This window comes from Electrona antarctica (genome assembly GCF_951216825.1).
Source record: "Electrona antarctica genome assembly, chromosome: 13".
NCBI classification, from domain to species: domain Eukaryota; kingdom Metazoa; phylum Chordata; class Actinopteri; order Myctophiformes; family Myctophidae; genus Electrona; species Electrona antarctica.
In genome coordinates, this window is record NC_136794.1 from 32464692 (window position 1) to 32489611 (window position 24920).

Genomic DNA, 24920 nt, shown 5'->3' on the forward strand with positions numbered 1-24920 from the left:
GATCAACATATGGAATGAATTCTGTACTGGCCATATATGGAGCATGTCTTGAGTTTACAGGGTTTGATGAGGTCAGATCAACATATGGAATGTCAGAACAGGTCAGCTCCATATATGGAGATCTAAGGGTGGCAGCGGGGGCAGTCTTGAGTGTACAGGGTTGTTGAGGGTCCAGGTAGGGCCGGCCTCAATTTCCGTGCCTATATAAGAACTCTAGTTTTAGGGTGCGGCTGCATTAATAACTTTGGGGCGGGCCCGTCTAGAGTTTGAATGGATAGGTATCAGTCAAAAGGGAGACATCGAAGAGGAAGCAAGGAAGGACGGAAGGACGGGTGGGTAAGGATCAACATATGGAATGTCAGAACAGATCAGCTCCATATATGGAGATCTAAGGGTTTGAGGTCAGATGTAGAGTTGCTGGCCCTATATATATGCAGATCTATAGGTGATGATTGCAGGTTGCAGCCTGAAAGGTTTGGGAATCCTTGTACTATAGGGCAGGGGTTCTCAACCTGGGGGTCACGACCCCCCAGGGGGTCCCCAGATTATTTTCAATAATATATGCCCAGCTTTGAGTGTTTGTACATTCAAGACAAAAGGCATGGCCAAACATTTCCGGGGGTCCCCAGCCAAAAACATTGCTATAGGATGTGATGATGTCACTGCAGGCTGCAGCTAAAAGAATTAGACAGGACAGAGTCATCAGAGCTCTCTCCTTCTCCCACGTATGCAGACTGCAGTGCAGTGGTGAATAATTGTTAGTGTGTGTGTGTGTCCTTGAATCAAGGTGTTGTAAATTGGATAGCTTACACTGCAAATTACGGGCAGGTCAGGAGTTCAGGAGAGGCCAGGCGTGTCAAGTGAGACTTTGGATGAGGTGGAGAGAGAGCATTGCTCAAGTTATTAATGGGGTGTCTGAGCAGGACAGGCCAGACTCAGTAGCCTATTATGGTGATGGGCTAATAATGGATGTGGGCTGGCGCCCCAGGCTTTTTCCTTTTACGCTGCTGCCATCTACAGGACAGACTGGTCAACAACATGGCCCAGATTTGGGCATTCATGTGGGCTAAATGATAATTTAATCAGAGCTCAATCAATTCCTTGTTTAAAAGGCTAATTATCCATACATCTTAGAAAATATTTAAGTATTATGTGGTCTAATATGACCAGAACCTTTGTGGGCCATGCAAGTGGCATTTGGGAATCCTCTTTGGCCGCAACCCAGACCTACATAGGTCAAACTGGTTTGTGCCATTTTATGAGTAGTCAAACAGCAATGTAGCAGTAGTGACCCAGAGACTCTGTCTGATGACCAACAGCCTAATATCTCCCCCCTTTAGGCTAGTGATTAAGATGTTGGCTTTCCACTAGGAATACCTGTATTCGAATCTCAGGCATATTAGTTTACATATTAAAAATGATAAAGGTCCCTCAAATCTATCAAAATAAATACTAGTTTCACGCTATGTATTTAATTAGAACATACTGTGGGGAGAGAGATTTAGCCTTTGTACTTTGATATAGGACTACAGTACACAAAATTCCATGAAGTTACATTAAACTGTGTTTCTTTAGGCTTTTAACATTTTTGTAAAAAAAACAAAATGTATTTCTCTGGCCTTTTCTTTTTTTCTAAATGGTCATTTAATATTTACCATTGGCAAACAGTTTAAGTGCTGTAAATAAATGTATCAATATTCCTTGTATGTATATACTTATCCGATCAAATAGATTTGAATATGAATTGGGCAAATGAATGACAATGAATAGACAAAACTATTCCAAATCACACTACACCAGAGTGCACATTACGCCTTCAATACTTTACATACTCTTACATGTATAAGGACCTGAATTAAATTCTTGCTATATAATGAAAAATACTGGTTGAGAAAGAAAGAAATATAGTAGAGGTAGAGCCCTATAGCTACCCTGCCACTGGGTTTGTTTGACAGAATCTCAACAGACTCAAAGCAAGGGTTCTGAGACCGAGACAGTTGGAAAAAGGCAGTTGGAATGTGATTCACAGCAAAAATGCACAGACTGACCTATTCTCTTCATTTAATCTGTAGCACCACTCCACATTGAGCACCAGCTGGCCTGATTATACAACTAAGAAAATAACATGATGATTAGAACAATACTGGAATATAGAGGGACAACGATTCTTGGCTTTGCATGCCACGCACGCACGCACGCACGCACGCACGCACGCACGCACGCACGCACGCACGCACGCACGCACGCACGCACACACACACACACGCGCACACACACACACACACACACACACACACACACACACACACACACACACACACACACACACACACACACACACACACACACACACACACACACACACACACACACACACACACACACACACAGGCCTATTGGCTACCATTAACCAAACATTTGTAACTTTGTTCATTTTCTTCTTCGCAGAGCTCACAACATATCACAGTGCAACAAGTGATCTTGTAGATTGGCTATTTTCCAATTCATAGCGTTCAAGTTAACAAGATTTTGATTCACACATTTCGCTGGGGACACCCTGGTGTCCCAGGAGTCCAGGACCCCACTTAAAGAAACACTGCGCTATAGCTAAGCAGCCCCTGGTGTAGAAGAGGCGACAAGATGATGATGAATGCTGTTTATTCTGTGCAAGATCTTAGGCTCTTAGCCAAGCCAACTGTAAGTGCATGTAGACCACGTAATGACCAAAGAGCCACCATCATTACACTCTGTTTGTTCTTCACAGACACATCAACGACATTACACTCTGTTCTTCACTGAGACACAACAATGACTCACCTAATGACAATGAGCCACTAGACTAGTGGAAGACTATTAACTAATGCAGGGGTTCTCAACGTTTTTGGCTGGGGACCCCCAGAAATGCTTTGGCCAACCCCTGAACTAATGTGTCTGTGGCCTGCCCCTCATTGAGCTTTCAGGTAGGATTACTCTGGTCAGACATTGCCCTCTTGTGGTTGGAAGCATCAACGATTCCTATGTGAGAGACAAATATTTCTTTCAGTTTCAACTACTATAGTACAGCATGTCTGTCAACGGTAAACATTTCATAAACATTTTGAAACCAACATGGATATCTGATTTTTGTTTAGTTTTATACTGCATGAACATTTCCTGTTGCCATTTTGATTGATTGATTGATTGATTGATTGATTGATTGACAGTTTGCATATACTTTGCAATCAAGCACAGGGAAGTAGGCTACAGGGATCATCAACATGTCCATGCATGGACAAAATCTGTGACTTGTCTGTCCATATGTGGCACTCTTTTTTTAAACGAAAAATATCGCCTATACTTTTTCATTATAATGTAAAAACATGTTTTAGATATTATTCACAATCTAATCTTAACAATGATTTTAAATACCTTTGGTGGCTCATAAAGTGCCGGGATGACATGCTCCAGGATTGTGGTATGTGGTGAGACTTCTTTATGACTGTTAGGGCATTCCACATTTTTGTGGCATAGCAAGAACAAATATAATTATATAACCCCATTGTTTGACGGATACAAACGTGTCAAATAGGTGTATCTTGTAGACCAGGCCCATTGCAAATTTTGCAATTGCAAGTTGCTGTACTCTATCCCCTAGAAAAATTAGGGGTTTGAGTTGTGCTATGGTTTTGTTGAACCGGTCCTGAACTTCATGCACGGCCACAATAATGGACAAACAATGGAATTATCAGATCAGTCTGAGAAGAAACTTTACACAACAGCAGCTGATGCTGAGCAGTGAGCACTCAGCACAACTGTGGTTTTATATATATTTTTTAAATTGCAGATTATAATTTAGTAAAATACCAGCAAACGTCTGCAAAATGTTAACTACATTCTGCAGACGTTTGCAAACTGTAGCTCTGGTCCATATTCGGCAGCAAGAGCAGTAAGGCTATGGACCAGTCAGATCGAGTACGTGACACTCAGTCAATGATGAAAGTGAAACCACTCTCCAACTCTGAACAATTTAGTTGCTATGCAACCACAGATGCGTTGCTCTCCCCCGGAAGTGCGTGGCTGGAGAAGGAAAAACATGGCGAATAATACACCAGCGCGTAGTCCAGTGTCATTTAAATGTTCAGTGCAGTCTTTGATAGATATCTACCTGTCCGTGTTCTTAGGTTTTATAGCGGTTGTTGATGTTCACGCCGAGAATGTGTTCAGTGCGAGCCACACGGCCACCCTGCCCATTGCTGCAGCCAGGGACCTACGGTGAGAGTGCTAGCTGTGGGCTAGCTAACGTTAGCTGTCGTGATTGCTTTTGATGTAAACAATCTGATGATTTGCACTGCAGTACACTAAAAATGCGATCGCCGTTTTGATTCAATTATAAATGAGGGGCGTTATAGCCTTGGATTAATGTATTTAATCAAGTCTGATTTTTGCTTTCATGACTTGATTCATTGATTGAATACTTTATTAAAATAAAATACAAATAATGATAGAACCGTCTTTCAGCTGCAATTAATCAAAATGTGACCTGCCGGGGCGCCCCCTGGCCTAGTGGTCCAGGCGCATGATAGGCTCTGGCCTGACAGCGTATTGCATGTTCGAGTCCCGTTCATAAGACCTTTGCTGCATGTTTCCCTAGCCCCTTTCGGGACCCTTACCGTTTCTGAAGTTTGGCCGACGGTAGGGTCCCTCAGTATTTATTCCACTCTCCATGGGAGACAGATGTACAATGTACATAGCCTCCGTTCACGCCGTGCTGCGCTCCGCTTGAGTGTTGGTGAGATGTTTCAAAGATGCATAAAGCGGCTATAGGAGACCGCCGCAACGTGTATGAAATGGCATGATTAACCGCCGATGCCGTTAAGTTTTTTTTAAAAGTTTTGGCTGCTCTGAAATTCTCTCTTCCTCACTTCCCATGTCCCGCCTCCCACGACACAACAGCATTATAAACATCTGCATGTACGCGGTCGGCCAATCAGAGGCAGTAACTAGGACGCGCAGCTAGCCAGTCTCTTACAAAAAATGACCTTCCAAGTAATTAAAACAAATGAAGTTTATGAGCTTGTTTTATTAATGTTACAGGCCATACCGTCCTAATTGGATACACCATGTTGTGCATCTGCTATAAAGATAAAACTGTCAGTAAGCAGTAAACACTGCAGACCACACTATTTTGAAATACAAACAAGCCCCCATTCATTTTACAATAGTTTGGACCAGTTCTCTCTCTCCAGCCTCAGTTATCATCTCCTGACACAGGTTCATATCATAACAGGTTCCACAAAGATGACTTTTCTTAATTGAACTGAACGATCTAAGCTAACGATGTTCACGTAGTTAAACAATAGAGAGTATGCACAGACATGCATCACTTGTCTTGATATGCCTAACTTTCAGGTACCTGCTGTATGACGTTAACCCTCCGGAGGGCTTCAACTTGCGACGGGACGTGTACATCCGCATGGCGTCTCTGGTGAAGAGCCTGAGGAAGGGGGGAGATGACTGGGTCTTGGTGCTACCTCCCTGGGGCCGCCTATACCACTGGCAGAGCCCGGATATCCACCAGGTCCGCATCCCTTGGGGAGAGTTCTTCAGCCTCACAAGCCTGCAAGCCAACGTACCCGTCATCGAGTATGAAGAATTCATTGCCGGTGAGTAAAATGATACATTTTTATATATATTTACTTTGTCCAAAGTGATTTACATTCAACCACACTCACCGGGAGCAGTTCGGAAGTTCAGTGTCTTGCTCAAGGACACTTCCGCACAAATCCAGGAGGAGCCGAGTATCGAACCAGGAACCATTGTTTTTGCTGCCACCCCTTCTTTTATGTAATGTACTTGACCATGTCCCATCAGTCATCTCATGCCCCTATTCTCTGTCTCAAGTTTCAACACTCATCTAAGTAGATAGAATAGATAGATAATATAATACAATAACTGTTTGTTGTTGTAGCCTTCATGAACTGTCTTACAATTCACCTACCATGTTCCCACTTCAGACATTTTCTCAGTGAGCAAAGATTGACATGATAATAAGTGTATAAAGTAGGGCTTTCACTTCTAGAGATTTTGACTAGTTGCCTAGTTACCTACCTATTATGTAAAAAAACATGATATATATATATTTTTTCTTTCTTTTTTTGTTGATATTTGTACATTTAAAAACTGTGTACATTGGTGACTATAATCTAGCTTTCTAGCTGATCTTGAAGCCTACAAAAAAAGAAAGAAAAGGAAAAAAAAACCTAGTATAAAGCACATGATGGGGGACTGAGGGGAGTTAAGAATTCAGAATCTCAACAAATGACACTGGTGTCTAGTCTACACAGCAAGAAAGAGACACTGGTGTCTACATATTGGCAAGAAAGAGACAGGGGAGAAAGTGGTACAGTCAGCTAGGGCATTAAGGCCACTGTGACCTCAGGGCCTGCCATTTCTTTGAAGGGAACATGGCCAAACTGAGCGGCAACGATGGCTATGTCCTTCATTGGCCTCCCGGAAATTTCCTACCCCGGACTTAGCCACTTGGCTATCAGGATGTTTTCAATTTAACCCCTTAAACCCTGTTTCATACTTAGGCATATGATCTACAAACGTACAATGTGCTACTTTGCGTTATTTATTTATTTTTGTGAACATTTTGCAAAATATTCTATTATAATGGCATACCCAAAATATTAAAGTTGACAAATTACCTCCAGTAAGTCTACACTAGAAACGTTATTCGAAAAACAAATTGTGTGTAGACAGTACTGTGTTTACTCACTAGTACTCAGTGAATGTGTTTGTTGCCTTTCTCTGTTTGGCCCAGAGTCTGGCGGTCCGTTCATTGACCAGGTCCTAGTGCTGCAGAACTACGCTGAGGGGTGGACAGATGGGAAATGGGTGGAGAAAGTGGACGAGAGGCCCTGCGTTGACAGACTGATGTACTCTAAAGATAAACAAGGCTATTACAGGTAAGAACGAACCTTCAACACCACGGGTGCATGTGTTTGGTCCGACGTACTAGTCCAACACCCTACCCAAAACCTTAAACTAACCTCACAGGAAACCACAGTATAGTTTTAACCTGCCACAGGTTAGTTTTAACCTGCCATGCATGTCGGGAGCCACGGGTGAGTTTTAACCCAGCCCCGGGTTAGTTCTAACCGACCATGCATGTCGGGAGCGACGGTGTTGTCGGACTAATGCCTGTCGGACTGTTGGTATGTCCAACCAACGTATGCATCCCCAACACCACCATCCCAAACAGATTTCACATTTTGGGTAATGCTGTGTATTCTAATGAATGACAGGCAATTACAATCGTTCTGGGCAACATATCGATATCATATTGAACTGAACTACACTTTTGTATTCATGTAGTACTCACACAGAAGCATTCTGAGACACCTGGATAATATTCAAAGACTTGTTATGTTAGTAAAGAATTGCAGTAATTCAAACTGGCGGTAAGAAATGTGTGGACTAGTTTTTCTGCATATTTGTGGGACAGGATGTGCTTGAGTTGTACAATGTTACGGCAATTGTTGAAATGTGTTTCATGTGGGACTTTAACCACTTAAACCCCATCTGTTGTAACTTGTTGGGGCCCCTTACTAGTGACTTTTTGTAGCCGATCGGCTATTTTCTGCAAAAGCTTTCCCAGAATACGGATACTGGCATTTATGTGGTTTATTTTATTTATTTATTCAGCACAGTATAAAAAACAATACAGTGAACATACAAATATAAGAAGGGTAAAGGGCTTATACGAGGCCTCTACCTATGTAAAACAATGAAACATTGTACAAGAAATATAGAGTATCCAGAATACATGATTGCAGTAGGCTATATAAAACAAGAACAAAACAAGAAACAAAACAAAAAACATGATTAGAGTACTTGGTTATCTACATGATTAGAGAAAAGAAGAGATAATACAAAGAAATATAATTATGTGATCTGGTCAATTAAGTGGGTACTAAACTTATGTTTGAAATTATTTAATGAAGTAGAATTAGATGAGATTGCTGTATAGGTGTTCCATAGCTGTATCTGATGGAGAACTGACACAGACCAGTACGGAACTTTGGGAGATGTAAATGATTTGCCTGTCTCGTATTGAAGTGGTGCACATCACTGTTGAACCGGAAAAAGTCTTTACATGGCAAAGGAAATGAAACTGGCTGGAACAATACTTGAAAATAAAGTTGCAGGTTTGGTATGTATTGAAATTAAAGATTGGTAAAATATTGAGGGGCAGAATGAGCAGACCAATCACTATATGTGGCAAATGGCAATCCTGCAGAATCTTTTTTGCAACATATGGAGTTTGTGAAGATGTGTATTATAAGTAGCTCCACAAATGATATTGCAATAAATAAGATATGGATAAATTAAGCTATAATAAAGAGTTGGGAGACAATTTTGATTAACCAGACTACGGAATTTGCCAATAATGCCAATAGATTTAGATATTTTCTTACAGACATGGCTAATGTGGTTTGTCCAGCTTAGTCCTTCATGGATAATTACACCAAGGAAGGTTGTTGATGTAACCTGAGTGATTGGATCATCTCCTATAGACAGACAAGTGTTAGAATTACAATACTGGAGGCTAAGTAAAGAACAATATCATTAGATAAAATGTTTCTAAGATGTTTAGGGCCAAGCACAATAATTTGAGTTTTGTCTGACTTTAGTAGCAGAGCATTGAAGGTAATCCATGTCTTGGAGCTGGTCGGTTTAATCTGGATTTATTGTTAAATGTAATTGGATATAAACTGCATAAAAAAAGAAAAGTTATGGACTGTTGCCTAATAATATGACCTAAAGTAAGCAATTTCTCTACAAGGTCAATAGTATTAAGCAAATAACCCAGTGGAGCATTGTCTGCAACCTTTGCACACATGGATGGTTCATCTTTAACATGTGCAATTTGAAACCGATCTGATAAATGGACCTTGAACCAGCTTAATTAGCAATATCACAATTATTTCATACTTGTACCTCAAATACAATGAATGGCAGAGTGTAACAGGGTAACATGGCAGCAGTAGCATCAGAACATATACACATATTAAAAGCAGCTTGGACACAAATTTCAGTGTAGTTTTTAGTAACTCCAAAGCCTTGAGTAGTCCTACAACTACACAGTGAACCCGTTTCAGGCCTAGAACGATGACGTTGGCATGTTCCTTATCAAATTCACCTTCCATACATCTATCTGTTACACCCATCCGTCTCATCTCTGTGCCTCATCTCTGTGTCCCTAAGGGGCTGGTTCTGGGGCTACGAGGAAACGCGAGCTCGGAATGTCACCTGTATGTCAGCTCAAGGCCACGCCTCCATCATGGCCCCAATCCTTCAGAACAACATCACATCGACGTGAGTGATCGCAACTAGATAGATACCTTTATTATCCCACGTGGAAAAATCTGTCAAACTCCTTGATGATGTCTGACTGCGGGAATGTTTAGTGGGCCCTTGAGATGTCTTCGCACCAGTCACACATGCAAAGTTTTGAAAATGAATAGTTCTGGTGCTTGATTCTGATCTGAGTCCCATTGTAAGATGTAAACACACACCTGGACTGTGTGTGTATCAGTATCACTCCATGAATTACGATGTGTTTACAGTATCCACTGCACTTTTCTATGGATGTATTGTCTTGTGCAATTTAGTTTCCTATGATGGCAGAGGAAGAAGAGCACTTGTTTTAGTTCACTCAACCTCCTGTATAGGCATTCTTCTTGATTCCTTATCTTCTTCATTCATACTTTTAAAATGACTTTAAACAGGTTAGATGTTTCATGTCATGTGGAGTTTGCCTTGCAGCTGCATTGTTTGCGTCAGTTGGTGACTTTTCTTTTAGAAATAATTTTTACGTTTATAAACGCAATAAGCCACATGAAGCCGTGGTTGAGAGTGATTTTAGAATATATAAGGGGGTTGTAGTAAGTAGTAACACTGCATCTTAACCGTTCTAATATCACTGCAAACCATGGCCTTCTGTGGCATATTTCATGTGTTATTAAATGGTTGTAACTTGTAAAGTAACTTGCATGTGGCCATCTAGCAACCTACGTCTGAGTAGCCAAGAGGGAGTCTGGGTTTCAAACTTGTTCACTGTTGCACTTCTTATAGAATGTGTTCACTGAACTTACCGAAGGTGACAAACATGTAATAATAATACATGGTTCTTGGTTGCAGGTCAGTGATGCTGGACAGAGCAGAGACCGTCCTCCATGACCACTATGCTGGGAAGGACTACTGGGATGTACGTCTAAACTCACTTCTAATAGTTATATGGGTCTTCAACAGGGGGTTAGGATCTCCTAATAAGTGGGGTCCTCACTATTCGTTGAAAATAGCCGATCTACCCCTACACCAGTTTGGGACACAGTACCTTTGATTATAAGGTTTTCTTATTTTGTGTTCCAGACTCGCCGCAGCATGGTCTTTGCCAAACACCTGCGGCTCATAGGAGATGACTTCAGAGCCAAGTACCTGAACTCTACAGACAGCAGTGACCACACTGTGTACAGCGAGGACTGGACCCGTATGAAGGTGAGTGAGAGTGTTCTCCTGTCTATTCCAACTGTACATTCTTTGCATGGATTGGAAGACTAGCTTTTGTCAAGGCAAAAGCTAATGGGGATCCTAATAAACAATAAAACAATGGCTTTCTCTTAGCTAACTCTTGACTTTCTCTAAAAAGGGAAGATTTATACTTTTAGAAAATAGCCGTTCTAAAATGGTTAGTCCCAATACTTGTTTCTGATTGGTTGGTTTTTGATTAGACCGCGTAGTAAATCACACGATAATCTACACCTTAACTCGTTTACCGCCGATATTGCCTTTTGACAGGAGACGGCCTAGCTTACATCATAAAAATATGTAAACCAGCAGCCCTTATTAATTTGTAAAGAAACACCACAGGCTTGTGCCATTAATATGCATATACTGTACTAATATGATTTAAACATTCACATGCTGCGACCTAGTGTGATATATGTGTTATGCTGGAGCCAAGCTTTTTAATGCTGGTGATCCAGCATATCTGTAGCTGAACTAGGGAAGGGAAGCGCTTGATTTCCTTACCAACCCTGGCCGACGCCGTGCGGGCTTCGAAGCACCGCCCGCGCTCATAGGACTGTGAATGAGTGGCTCCGGGCGCGCTTGTAAAGACAGCAAGCGCCTCCTATTCCTCCGTGAACAGCTGATCAGTGATCACCCTCGCAATGTCTCGGTCAATTAGCTAAGTGGCTATGCATCGTTTTTGCTGATATGTATGTTCACATACATATCAGCTAAATCTGGATTAAAACAAATTACCTTGTATTTTATAATGCCTTAACGGCTTGGCCTGTTGTAGCGCCACCATGAGGCTGATTTGAAAACTGTCAAGTGGCATTTCTTCCTCAGCCTAGTGGGAATATGCATGCACAGTTTCACCACAATCGGACGCTGCGTTGAGTAGTTGTGGCGATTTGTACAAAACGGGTACAAAGCGGGCTACTCCTGAAAAGTTTAGAAGCCAATAGTAGGTAATGAAGGTGGATTATGAGAAATCAAACAAACCCGTCTTGATCACATGACTATGGAGAGCATGTGTACCGATTTGCGTGAAATTTGGATAACATCTGAAGGAGTAATATTAGAAAATGTGTTTTACATATATCGGCCTCCTGGTGGCGCTATAAAGAGCAGATGTGAAAAATTCCAGGCAAAGGCTTTTCCTTGGCCTCTAGGGAGTTGGCATACAAAGTTATCCACAAATCCGTGCAGTTGGAGGTAAAAACACTTTTCGGCCAGTTATAGCGCCACCATGAGGCTGAGTTGAAAATGTTCACGTGGCATTTCTTCCTCGGCCTAGTGGGAATGTGCGTGCGCAATTTCACGGAAATCATGTGTTCATGATTTGCAGCATTTTGTTTGAAACTGAGCACTCCTGCGAACTTTGGAAGCCAATCTTAGCCAATCAGGATGGAGTCTGAGAAATCTGAAAGACCTGTTTCGTTGATTGGCTCTAGAGAGACTGTGTACCAATTTGTGTGATGTTTGGACAAAATCTGTAGGTGTACTGTCCAAAAACTTGATTTGCACAAAGCGGCCTCCTGGTGGCGCTATAACAGGCCGTTCTGGAAAATTTGGGGCAGAGGTTCATCGTTGGCATCCAGGGAGTGTGTGTGCAAAATTTGGCATTGACCGGGTTAACGGTAACGGAGATTAGCTGTTCACAGACGGACGGACACACGGACGGACGGACGGACGGACACACGGACGGACGGACACACGGACGGACGGACACACGGACGGACGGACGGACGGACGGACGGGGTGCAAAACATACTCTCTCCCCATGCCTTCGGCCTGGTGGAGACAATCAGGCATAAACCCTAACTATTTTCCTGTAATGTCAAGCTCTGCAATAATAGATATTAAGGAGCACTTCGCCCATTTTCAACCTTATCTTCAATGTTTGAATTGGTCAAACTAGCAGTAGAATTCATGTTCAGAAGAATCTTATGGTCTGAGAAATTTCATAAAAGCAAAGGTTAAAGCCTCAATCTGCGATCTCTTCAACTGGCTGGCTGTATGTAGAACAACATGAGCATAGGTTTAGGTTTAATACAAAATAATAATTCAAGATCCACATGAACACTAGCTTCCTCATTCTGGGCATGTTATAATAATCTGCTAATCTGCGTTCACTAGCCTATTTTAAATCGGTTTTAAAATAATAATAAAAAGGTTTGACATATGACGATATATAGCAACATGATTTAAAAACAAAAGAATACAAATTTGAATCAAAAATATAAATATTTTTTCAGATAACTTAGGTTAGAATGTGTTTTTTTCAGTTCTAAATGGGTTACTGTAAATGCTTTTCCACAGTAATCAAGAAGTGGTGTGTGACTGTGTGTGTGTGTGGTATTCTTATGCTCATATCCAGGCCAAGCTGGGTTCCGCTGAAGGCGGACCTTATCTGGGGGTTCACCTCCGTAGGAAGGATTTCATCTGGGGTCACAGGGAGGATGTGCCGAGCCTTAAAGGGGCAGTCAAAAAGATCCACAGCCTGATGAAAAAGCACAAAGTCGACAGGGTTTTTGTTGCCACGGATGCAGATGAGGAAGGTAATGACAGTTGGTTTGGCTAATGCCGACTCTGTGGTACAGCGTCGGCAAGCTGTATCACTAGGTCTGCATAGTTTCTATTCATTTTTCAATATTTGCTGAGCAGGTATTTTGATTGGTTCTCATTCTCATATTTGAATGTGAACATCCCTCACATGCCATGTAATTGCCTACTTTCCTTTTTTAAAATACCCTATTTGACATGAATGACTATTTGACATTCAATTCTTTTTCCACATACGAGTCTTGAAGTCTTATAATCAGAGTCGTTTTATATTCGACACAATACGGTTCTTAAATAGCTCTATATGCTGTCTCTCCAGCACTTTAGAAAACAGAAAATAATTTTTCAGGTTGAGATACCAATTTTATCCAATTCATACAGGATACAGGATAAACTAGAAAAATGGGGTCCTCGGAAACACAGATCTTTGCCACGCCTGGTTGCCTAACCAGGCCTAATTGTGCCTAATTTGGCTGCATAGTTTAGAGGCACCTCAATGTGTGTTACACATGTTGGGTAGATCGGGTGCAGCGTTCTCTCTGAATACTAGAAAATATAATATACATAATGAGCAATTTCAAGATATCTGTCTGGGTAAAAAAACCAAAAAGAAACTTGGTCTAATCACAAAGTTTAATAATACAAAATAATTATCAATAGATTAGCAGCCATTATTAAAGTGATCATTAGTTGTAGCTCTACTAATGTCAGGATGACATGATCAGTCAGTGACACTTTATAATTTATCACCACTACCCGTGTTCTGCACGACAGCTCTATTATTTGCTGACACTCTTGTCATGTCTCGGAATGTGGTCGTTGTATTTCCATGCAGATGGGGACATCATTCATAACGGGAATGACATCTCGACATTCCTGTCAGAACTCCTGGAATGTGGTCCCTCCCTCATAGCGTAGATAGAATGGTGAATTGACTCATGCACGTTGCTGGTGGGCGATTTATCGCAGCCAGCAACGTGCATGAGTCAATTTCCCTGCTGTCATTTTTTCATGTTTGGCTCCATGAAACCCAGTAACGGTGCATGTGTTGCAGAGCTGGAATCTCTGAAGAGGATGTTGCCAGAGATGGTGCGCTTTGAACCCACCGGGGAAGACCTGGAGCTGCTCAAAGATGGAGGAGTGGCCATCATTGACCAATGGATCTGCGCACATGCCAGGTACATTCCTCCCCTTTCTTTTCTACGTGTATCCCTTGTTACATAATGTACACTTTCAAGTTTATTTACATGGAGGTAAGGTGTTGGTCAGGGCCAGTGCTTTTTAAAGTTATGTGTTCTGCGACATGCATGCATTGCATGCATAGACTCAGATGTCCTTTGTTGTACAACAAAGGAGAAGACTCCTTTTGGAAAAAAAGCTGTTTTTAGCATCCGTGGCTAGCCTCCGGTGGCACCCATGTTGTGACGTCAGAGAATATCCAAAATCGTCCTCGTACACACGCATGCGATCTAAAGCATTTTTAGGGCTCAGATTGAGATAAAGGACTATGTTTACAGTTTAATATAACTTTAATCCAACCTTTAATGGAATTAGGTGCACGTAGACTATGGAAGGGGGGGCGTATAGGCTCTAATATTTGCTACACTATATTTATTTTCTATCTATCTTTGAAAAAATAGAGATAGGCCTAGATATTTGCAGAAAGGCCATGGGGGGTTTTCTTTTCAGGGACTTATTCTTTTTGTATCGGCTGTCCCTTTTGAACGGTGCCTAACCGCTCCATTGCGCAGCAATATGTATGTACAGTATGTCTGTCTGTATGTCTGAGCACGGACAGCTGCAACACCTAAAGTGGCCAGTAGAGTACATCACAGAGTAAAGTGGCACAGAGTACACTATGGTACGAGCCCTGGGCCGTTCCTGGGGCTCTGATCTTATTAGTACACAGTTGAGTGAGGCAGAGACGGGGAGAGCCACGTAGCAAATTGGGAATCGAACCTGCGACTCGCATTAGAGCGTATATTTGGTATGCGCCTTAACCGCTAGGCCAGTGGTGCCCGATGAGTGCTATCTTAAAATAAATTAGATCCTTATATTTGTCACACAAAAAAGCTTTCAATTTTAATTGAATTGTTTTCCAAGTAACTTGGAAGTTGATGAACTAGTTCATACCGTAGAAGACATCACATGTTTTTCTGTGTCCCGGTATTGATGTCATCTTGATAGTCATTAGTCACTGTCACTGATGTCACTATACTGTAACTTTCCAGGTTCTTCATTGGGACATCAGTATCCACCTTCTCTTTTCGAATCCACGAAGAGAGGGAGATCCTGGGTTTCGACCCCAAAACCACGTACAATCGCTTCTGTGGGGACAATGAGAAAGAGTGCGAACAACCCACACACTGGAAAATAGTCCACTGATTTCACAGAATTTAAAATCTTCTACACGGAACACAAGTGCCAAAACCAGTATTGAAGAGACACGTTCTTCTCACGTGAATCAGTCAGAAAATATGTGATACCAGTTTTTTTGTAATTGTCTCCGCCAGGCCGAAGGCATGGGGAGAGAGTATGTTTTGTTTGTAATAATTTTGTTACTTTTTCAGATTTGTGCAATCATGCCTGTGTAGACCACTGTAACTCTAAAGCTCATGTAGTCAAATGGCCATTACCGGGATGTTAAACAGTTTTAAAGTTCTACACTTTAATCCACTGGGTCGTTTTAAAGTGAGGGAATTAGAATTTTACCCTGTAATTGTGTCTTTTAAGATGTTCCTATATGCCCGTTAATAAGGAAAAGAAGCAAGTGTCTCGCTCACTAGTAGTGATAATGAATGAGATATCAGCTTTTGTACTATTTTTTTGAAAGGGAAATCTCACATTTGTCAAGAGATTAGTATTTTCTAACTGCTGTCAACTATTCAAATATGTGGACATGACTTCTTACTTGCCTCATAGTTGCTGAATATTTTCTTTTTGTGGACAACCAATATGAACATATGATACATGGCTTACGTATGCTGTGTAAAAAAAGTTATTTGTCATATCATTGAAGTGCTGCTACAGTACAATTTCCTCAGTGTTTGTTGAAAGCACACATATTGTTGGACATTGCATTCATTCATACTGTTGACGTTTTTGCCCTTTCTTTCCCTGAAAGGAAAGGTGCTGAGACAAAGGAACCATCATGGCCTGTCAACAAAAGGCAGGCATTAAAATGACGTTTCTCAGTACACGCCCAGCTTGTTTTCATTCCAGGTGACACACCTTTCCGTCCTGTGTTGGACACTGACTTATGACATGGGTTGAATGTACAGTATGACTTCATTGGCCACTAATATCGTTTTCACATTGCCAGGTCAGGTGGAGATGAGATTTGAAAACAAAAATCACTAAATGCTCACATTTTAAACATCGACATGATTAGCAGAGCTTGAATCATTATAGCATTTGGGCATTCATTTGGGTATTTATTAAGTATTTCACAAACTTTGATCTAAAACTCACATTGTTAATGATAAGATTCCAGGCTTCGAATCAAATGTAAAGAAATTGTATGTCAAGAAATAATTTCTTCCAAACAAAAAGGTAGGAGCGCACACCAGTAGTGGGGAGGTGCTGACCGCAGGAGATAAAACTTTGCAATATGTCTATGATCTATTATTATACCCAATATGAATACTGTTTGTATTATATAATCGCACACTTCCTTATTACACCCTAGCCTTACTTAAAGATACTGGCATCCTGTGGGCATGTTCTTTGAGGTGTATTACCACCTACCAGACATGTACTTCAGGTTAGACACATTCAGTAATTCCATTTGGATAACTTGTCTTTGTCACCACCAAGACGGGCTGACAAATGGGATATTAACTCTGGCACATGACATTGTTTTAATTAATAAGTAAGGCCCTACATCCTTGTATAAAATATTTTTAGCATTTCTTCTAGGAGAAAATTATTCTCATTATATTCAAGGTTTGAGTGATTGTAAAGAAAATGAAGCTAATAGAGCGCTGAAGTCCTGACGTCACTCGCTCATCCCCTGGTTCTGCCTGGTTCATGGAAGTATTTTCTCTATGGAGAATAACATGGGGTCATCTTAAAATCGTTTCATATAAGTATTGTGGTCCAAAAATAAACAAGATGTCTCTGCGTTATTGTCAGTCAGGTGTCTCTATCGTTTGCAACAGTCAGTCACTCATTCTAGCGAAAATGTAACTAATTCAGTAGCAGTAACAATAGCGTTTTCTCTGTCAGTTGATTCTTCATGTCCATATGAGTGCAACGGCCAGGATGACATGTTTATTTTTCAAACAGTTCTTATATGAGGCGATCTGAAATCCCCCTATGGGGATTACAATGCAAATAAAAAGTACATGAACCCGTGGATTTGTGCCATCTACTGATATTGACTTCAGACTTCGGTGTTCTATATAGGCAAGTTGGTAGACTTGGCACATACTGTACAGTAAGAGTACAATGGCTTTTCAAGCTCAGTTGTGGCTCCTAATTTCAATGCACCATTTCTATAGTTTTTGTTTTTATTTTTACAAGTAATTACAGGGTAAATCACTTAAAAGGTCAACTTTGACGAGAGGATGAGTGAATGGTCTGATTATTCTGATCACAGTTCTTTGTCCTCTGGCATCCGTTGATATGCTCGTTCCTTATCTTTCACATAATTCTTTTGATCCCCCCCCCCCCCCCCCCCCCTCTTTTTACACCTGTGAATGGACAAGTTAAAACCAGTATTACTACCCTGATGATAATGCTGGGAAGCATTGTTTAGTGTTTTAGCGTCACAATGGTGTCATGTTGCCTCTGAGGCACGGCTGGACCCAACTACAAGGCGCACGTATCACTTTCTTTTTATTCTGCAGATGGGAAGAGTGTACTATCAATACAATCGGTCAGTGGTTCTCAACCTCTTTTGAGCACTGGACCACTACCATTATTTTTGAACAATCCGCAAGGACCACCCCACAACAATTACATGAATAATGTTTACCGTAGTCAATAACAAGGCATAACACAGTCATTTATATTTGTAATATATGTTTTATTATTTAAATCTGTTATGTAACTTTTTGGTGCGAATAAAATGATATTTTGTCCAATCTGTATGGTAGAGTATGTTGATACAATATAAAATTTGTTTTGGTTGGATTTGGTCTCCCTACTCTTTTATTGAGACATTCTGTGCCTGGTTTCACACAACAGTCCTCAGTCCTGTTTCTGGTTTGACAATGGTTTGACACTTGAGCAATATCAGTGGTAAAAAAAAGAGAGATTCTAATCTAGTGTAGAACAGGAATGTTACAGTATCGTGCAGCTTTAACATGAATGATCTTATAGACAGATTAATTTATACTTAGCTGCTTGCAGATCTACAAGCTCATAACATCACTGCCACGTTGTGAGCTTGCAGATCTGATATTTTTGGTGCACAGATGCGACCACTTGCACCAAATATAATGCGAAAAGAGAGTTCACACACTGATCCTAAAGCGGGTTTCTTTACAAAGAACATTGATTTGCATGAGCAATGCTAATCACCTCAACCACCACCAAGTTAGTCTCGCGTAGCCAGACTACTATTCCACAATCTCCAAATTAAGCATTTAAAAATTGCAAGAGGCAACAGTCTGGCCACTTGAGACTACTACCAACTTGGTAGTAGTTAGAATCTCCAAAATCCATTATTTGTCAAGAATGCAGCTACACTTACAGTACGAAGCTGTAAATATACCTGTGTTGTGTCTGTGCTTTTTATTACCCTAAAAACATCAATAAATCATAAAAAAAATGCAGTTGTCCTCTAGATGTTTTGTGTATAGGCCTAGTGATTGGTGCTATTTGATATAGCCTATATATGATGATAATATGGTTATGTTTGTTCTATTTGAATTGTTCTGTGTTTTCAAATGAGAAAATCTGCTAATTGCACAAGAGACGTTATAGTGTGACTTCTTCCTATGGGGAGAAACCCTCCAGGGACAATGCACTGTACTGTAGCTACCTACCTAGTGCAGTGATTTATCCCTGCAGGATATAGTCAGTCACGCACACACATGATGCAGATTCTGTACCATGAGTCATGATTTGCATCCCCCTCACTCTCTAGATAGCCACCTGTTACACACCTAGTCAAGAAGAGACTTTGTAATGAATTGTTACATAGTAAAGAAAGAAGACACCTTTGTAATGAATGAAAATGTGTAGCCTATAGGCCTACATTGAATGTTTTAATTAGATTCTGTCTTCTAGTCTTGGATGTCGGGCAGTCATTTCTGACTCATTCATTTAACAAGTTTTGTCTATATAGTTTTATATCTTATAATATCTACCTTTTCATTATTATTATTTTTAATTACATTTTCTATTTATTTATTTTTCTTGGCAGTGAGCACTAGTCTGAGGAGCTCACTGTCTGGAAGAACGTGCACCTGCTTCAGTGAAGTTGTGTCTGGAGCCTAGGAGGAGCACACGCCCCTTGAACAGATTGGAATCTTAGCTGCGTTCAGACCGAGCGTCGTGTTTTCCAGGGAGTCAGTCGACAGAACGAGAAAGTCTGCTATCGGATCTGTCAGTATAGCCGATATATCACTACTACAAAGAGGAATTATTTTTCAACTTTCGTCTCCGCCGGAGCGGAAATTGTGGTACTTGTAGCCTATATTGAATTGCATTTTTGTTCTGGAATATAAGCGAATCTACCAACTGATGGAGAGGAACTGCTAGGAACATGCTCTCATCACAACTCTGTGGTGTAGTTCGATAATTTACCGGGAGGAAGAAAAAAATAAATAAATAAAAGGTAAGTTTAGTTGTAGTTCTTAAGTCTACATTATCACACCATTATTGACTTAAAATAATACAAATCATTGTCCTAAGTAATGAGCTTAAAGAAAAGAAAAATTGGCTTCAGATAACACAGTGTTGATGAGAGCTGTTGCTTGTGATTTAACGAGGTGTTTGTGCTAATTGAAACATGGCATGCTTGATTGATTGATTGATTATGTTATTAACAGTTTGCAGAATTACAGTACATTTCAAGCACAAACTCAATACAAAGGCTGTTGTGGAATCTCGATGTGTGTGTGTGATGTGGTTCCATCAGATACGACACTGTTAACTGTGAGTGGACGACCCAATTAAGCATTACACTTGTTTACAACAGGGTCCACCATGTTCAATTCATCAAAACATTTAGAGACGTACAAATAGACACTTCTATATAGACAAAGAACAGAACAGGAATTCATCATAATGGAGGTAAAAAGGGAAAATAAACATATTTGAGGGGAAAGGTGGGGGGGGGGGGGTTTGGGGGCGGTGGGGGGTGGATTCAGATTTTACGGGGGCCAGTTTCGAATTGCAGCCATCCAGGTGCCCTTTGAGAGCGGTTTTGAAGGAGTCAAGGGATTCGCATGTCTTAATGACTGTTGGTAGGGCGTTGTATAATTAAAACAGAAATAGGTAAAGTATAGGCTATACCTATTAAATCAAATATATAACTTATTGTTCTAGACCTTATCAAGGTTTTATTTCATTTGATATATATATATATTTATTTCCCCCTCTATAATGTCCTTCCACGTTTTGGCCTAAAGAATAAATATTTATATTTTTTGACCAAAAGAATCACGGATATAAGCGGCCAAAATGAGTTTTAGCAGACTAGCTGGCATCTCCGAGAGAGACTCGGAATATTGTCGCTGCTTCTTTGCTTGGAAAGGGGCCAGCTTAGGTGGTTCGGGCATCTGGTTAGGATGCCTCTCGAGCTTCTCCCTAAAGAGAGGTCCTCGATCCACATCCCACTGGAGGGAGACCCCCGGGCAGACCAAGGACCAGATGGAGGGATTACATCTCCACACTGGCCTTAGAATGCCTCGGGATCCCACCGGAAACAGTTACTAATGTTGCTCTGGAGAGGGAAGTCTGGAGCTCTCTGGGGGAGCTGTTCCCACCACGACCCGACTACAGATAAGCGGTTGAATCATGGATGGATTGATGGTTTTGGCCTATACTTTTGAAGTCAAGTAAAGCCTCACAAATAAATTACTTATTTTCCTAGTTTCTGTATGAAGAGACCAAAGTAGCAGCTGCTCTGCTAATCTGAAACATGAAATCTGAAAGTTTAAATTGACCACTAGGCAGTCCCACAAATGAAACACAATATTTCTTTCCAATCATCACGAAACTGACAGGTCATATGTCTAATTTTGTCTAGCACACATTTGGTCATAATAAATCAATGACATGTTTTAATTAAGCCCGAATTATTTTTGCAGTAGGGGTGTTGCTGCAGATATTTTTCAATAAATGAATGGTCTGTCCGATCATCATAAAACCTGTTAGTTGTCTTTAATACAGGCATTCAAATTCTAGACTCTTTGCAGCTTTCAACTTAAAACAGTCCATGTTTGCTTGAACCTCCACATTGGGGGCTATATTTTCATTAGGATTAGTTCATGATGCCAACAAGGCAGGAACAACACTTTCATAATTTTCTTGACTTTTCACACATGTGTCTTTCCCACAGTTTCCTCCACTGATGGCGTTCTTCCATCAGTTGCGACTTCTAATCTGGAAAAATGGCCTAGGCGTCATCAGACAGCCAGTAAGTGGGATATAATTTCATTTAGGCATTGTACATTTATTGAACACTTAAGCACTGACACAATCCCATTTTGAGTTTTGACCTTCTGTGGTGTGTTACATGTATGGTTGACCTACAAGGCCAATAAGACAATTTTAGGTTTTATTTGGCGGGTGTGTTAATATGTGCCTCTGATGCATTCTGTTGTGGTGTTGCATCTTCCAGGGATGGTCATTGACCCTCGTCCTCTGGCCTGTCATCATCTTCCTCATCTTGGCCATCACCCGCCACCGCTTCCCTCCAGTAATGAAAGATGCGTGTAAGTGTATTGTACCATATCATAATTTCTATTATATATTACATTTTTGTGTGAGCCTTTTCAACTACGTACATACATACATCATGTACATGTCACAGCCAGGAGGCACAAGGATGATAAGACAGTAAAATGTATATAGGTTAACACCCACAAATATGTGGGAACAGGACTAACGTCTCACTAGCAGAGCTGACTGGTATTTAAATGTACATACAAATAAATATCATGTAAGTACTGAAGGTTATAGACTTTAAACCGTGAATGATACGATTTATACAGGTTCTTTCTTAACCAACACATGCCTACAACCCAAGTAGTGTGTTTGCAGCCCTTTCTGGATAGGGCATGCGGGGGGGCCGGGCCCCTAAAAGATAATTGGCCCAGGGGCCTCCTAAATACGTCCCTGGTGACGTTGATTCCCTTCACCCTACACGCCTGTACTAGTGTCTGACGTCAGTGAAATGAGTATTAAAATGTTTTGTACTGTTGTCCACTGAAGCTATAGACCAGGGGATTAAGTGTGTTGTTTTTGCCCCGTTTGTAGTTGTTAAAGAAGGAGATAATCTGTCCCCAGTCAGAGAACAATGCTGCGGTACAATGCCTCTCTAACCATACAGCTACTGTACCTCTGCCACGTCACATAACCTACAGTATATAGTGCTACAGTTTGTTATCTATCTATCTATCTATCTATCTATCTATCTATCTATCTATCTATCTATCTATCTATCTATCTATCTATCTATCTATCTATCTATCTATATAACCAAAAATAGGGAGTTAACGTGGTTAAACATTATATGAATTGCGTGTGAGGTAAAAGAAAAAAAGAACGAAAATCAGTTAAAAAACTCCAGTGTAAATCTTTGGTGAGAAGTTGAACCCATGATGGTGGCGATAGCGTCCAGATTGGCCTTCAAAAAGATCTCATCCCTGTAATATGCTATAGTGCTGTTGATAAGAGCATTAACTAAATGTATAGGCCTACTGTATGAGTGAAAGGATTATACAATAATGATCTAGAGTAGACAGACATACTGTACATTTTCTGGAAAGAATGCTGTCCGACGCCAGTGTCTCGTAACAAGGACCATAATCCGGGATATGACTCTTAACAACCAACCAGTTAGCCCATCCTTCTTTGTCCCCCAAATCTCATCTGATGGATCAAATTCAATAGATGAGAAGATTTTCCTGTAATGTGATACCCTCCACCTAGATTTACAGTAGGCCTAAATCCCAATAGAATGAACAAAAGGGCCTTCTTGAGTTTTTGTTGTTGGTTTTTAAACACAAGCTTCCAGACTCAGTAGTGAACCACACCTTGGCCAAGAATACCAGCAGGTACCAGACCAGATAGCCCTGATAAAAATGATGAATAGATCATCGTCGGGGCTGCTCTCAGAGGAGGTGACATTTCCCAGAAGACACTCTAATGAAAAATGGGTCACAGGGTCCTTCACAGGACCCAATTTCCTTGAAGAGTTTCCGCAAAGATTGTGCCACTGCTAACGCCACAATACAACATAAGATAATTTTACAAATAATACTGGGTGTAATGACAATGTAAAAGTAAGAAATAAGAATACGGAAATTAAGATAAAGTAGAATAGCAGGTGTGATATTAACCCTCGTACGGCAGGTATAGCATCTTTAGCAGTGGTGGGGAATGTTCAATCTAGGCAGTAGAAGGCATACATTCTGTTTAGCTTTGCTTAGATGGAAGGGAAAGATGATTTAGTGTAGTAATATAGTGTAAATAGGGTCAAACTACTTATGGCCATCATCTTGTCTTGGAGTGCATTTAACTGCTAGTGGTGTGTGTCCAATAATAAAGGCCCGAGAAGACCTCAGGATGGAATAAGCTATATTGAAGATGTTTTATATTTGTGACATCAGTGTGATGTTGACACTTGACAGTGTACTACAGTAGAGCTCACTTTTGAATACAGCCTTTTTGTGAATCAAACAGAAACACGAACAATAGATGTTGCCCATTACCTAAAGTGCTGTCCCTCCCTACCATTGTTGCATGCGATCCGAGCTTTCAAGGTCAGAAGGCACAGCTATAGAAAGTATAATTGTGTAAACAAGGCATAGAAACTCATGTGCTACTGACCGACAGTATCATGTCACGTCATCTTATGCTGTTCATAATTGCACTACTATGCGTATTACTGTAATGTAATGTGTAGTTGTGTATATACGTAGCCTTGTGCCTGGAATGGCACAAAGCGTGTGGCTTCTCTTTAGCCCTTGGTTTCCTGTCTTTGCACTCACCAATCTGAACTAAAAGCATACAAATGCCACAAATAAATCGGAATGTTCGCAGTATCCTCTATATTATTAATTTAAATCATTTACATGTACTGAAGAATATTCAAAGGCTTGAGATAAAGTGATGGATGGATGGATGAAAGAATCTGGAGGTTGTGTCTCATCCCATGTTCCGTCATGTGATGCTTATTTGTCCCCATCATTTTGTGTGATCGCATATGTTTGCCTGTAATGACATGCCCCAAAATTAGGGACACCTGAGTTAATGTGGTACAAATAACTTGAAGTTCAAAAATCATAGCGTGTTAATTTGTACCTTGTTGAACAAAATGTGTGAATATCACCATACCCTAATAGCATCCAAACCCTAATGCAAAGATTCCATTGTAAATTCCAATAAATTCCAATAATGTTATACCAGCTCACTGAGCTCAGTGGTCTATTATGGTTAAAGTGTCCGCCCTGAGATTAGAACGTTGGGATTGGGGTTCAATCCCCTGGCCGGGTCATACCAAAAGACTATAAAATGAGACCCAATGCCTCCCTGCTTTGCACTCTACTCAGCATCAATGGTTGGATTGTGACATAGTACCATGTCATGTCTCGAGTGTGTACAGGGCTACATGGCTG

The 24920-nt window shown here is 40.8% G+C and overlaps 2 protein-coding genes across 3 annotated transcripts in view; both read left to right on the top strand.

Annotated features, from left to right (window-relative positions):
* The window catches only part of pofut2 (protein O-fucosyltransferase 2), a 31217-nt gene extending 12959 nt beyond the window's left edge, over positions 1 to 18258 (top strand). Inside the window, exons 1-9 of one of the 2 annotated variants that reach the window (XM_079518833.1) lie at positions 4026 to 4251; positions 5389 to 5642; positions 6806 to 6950; positions 9253 to 9363; positions 10189 to 10255; positions 10420 to 10545; positions 12938 to 13118; positions 14177 to 14300; positions 15354 to 18258. In XM_079518833.1, the coding sequence (XP_079374959.1) occupies positions 4028 to 4251; positions 5389 to 5642; positions 6806 to 6950; positions 9253 to 9363; positions 10189 to 10255; positions 10420 to 10545; positions 12938 to 13118; positions 14177 to 14300; positions 15354 to 15507 (1386 nt within the window). In that variant the 5' untranslated portion in view covers positions 4026 to 4027 and the 3' untranslated portion in view covers positions 15508 to 18258. Of the gene's footprint in view, positions 1 to 4025; positions 4252 to 5388; positions 5643 to 6805; positions 6951 to 9252; positions 9364 to 10188; positions 10256 to 10419; positions 10546 to 12937; positions 13119 to 14176; positions 14301 to 15353 lie in introns of those variants that run through there. The other variant, XM_079518832.1, reaches the window with a different exon arrangement.
* Positions 18259 to 19698: 1440 nt separating this feature from the next.
* abca12 (ATP-binding cassette, sub-family A (ABC1), member 12) overlaps positions 19699 to 24920 on the top strand; it is a 102706-nt gene continuing 97484 nt past the window's right edge. The window contains exons 1-3 of the mRNA XM_079518737.1: positions 19699 to 19909; positions 21638 to 21715; positions 21920 to 22013. Of these exons, the coding sequence (XP_079374863.1) occupies positions 21650 to 21715; positions 21920 to 22013 (160 nt within the window). The 5' untranslated portion in view covers positions 19699 to 19909; positions 21638 to 21649. The remainder of the gene's footprint in view (positions 19910 to 21637; positions 21716 to 21919; positions 22014 to 24920) is intronic.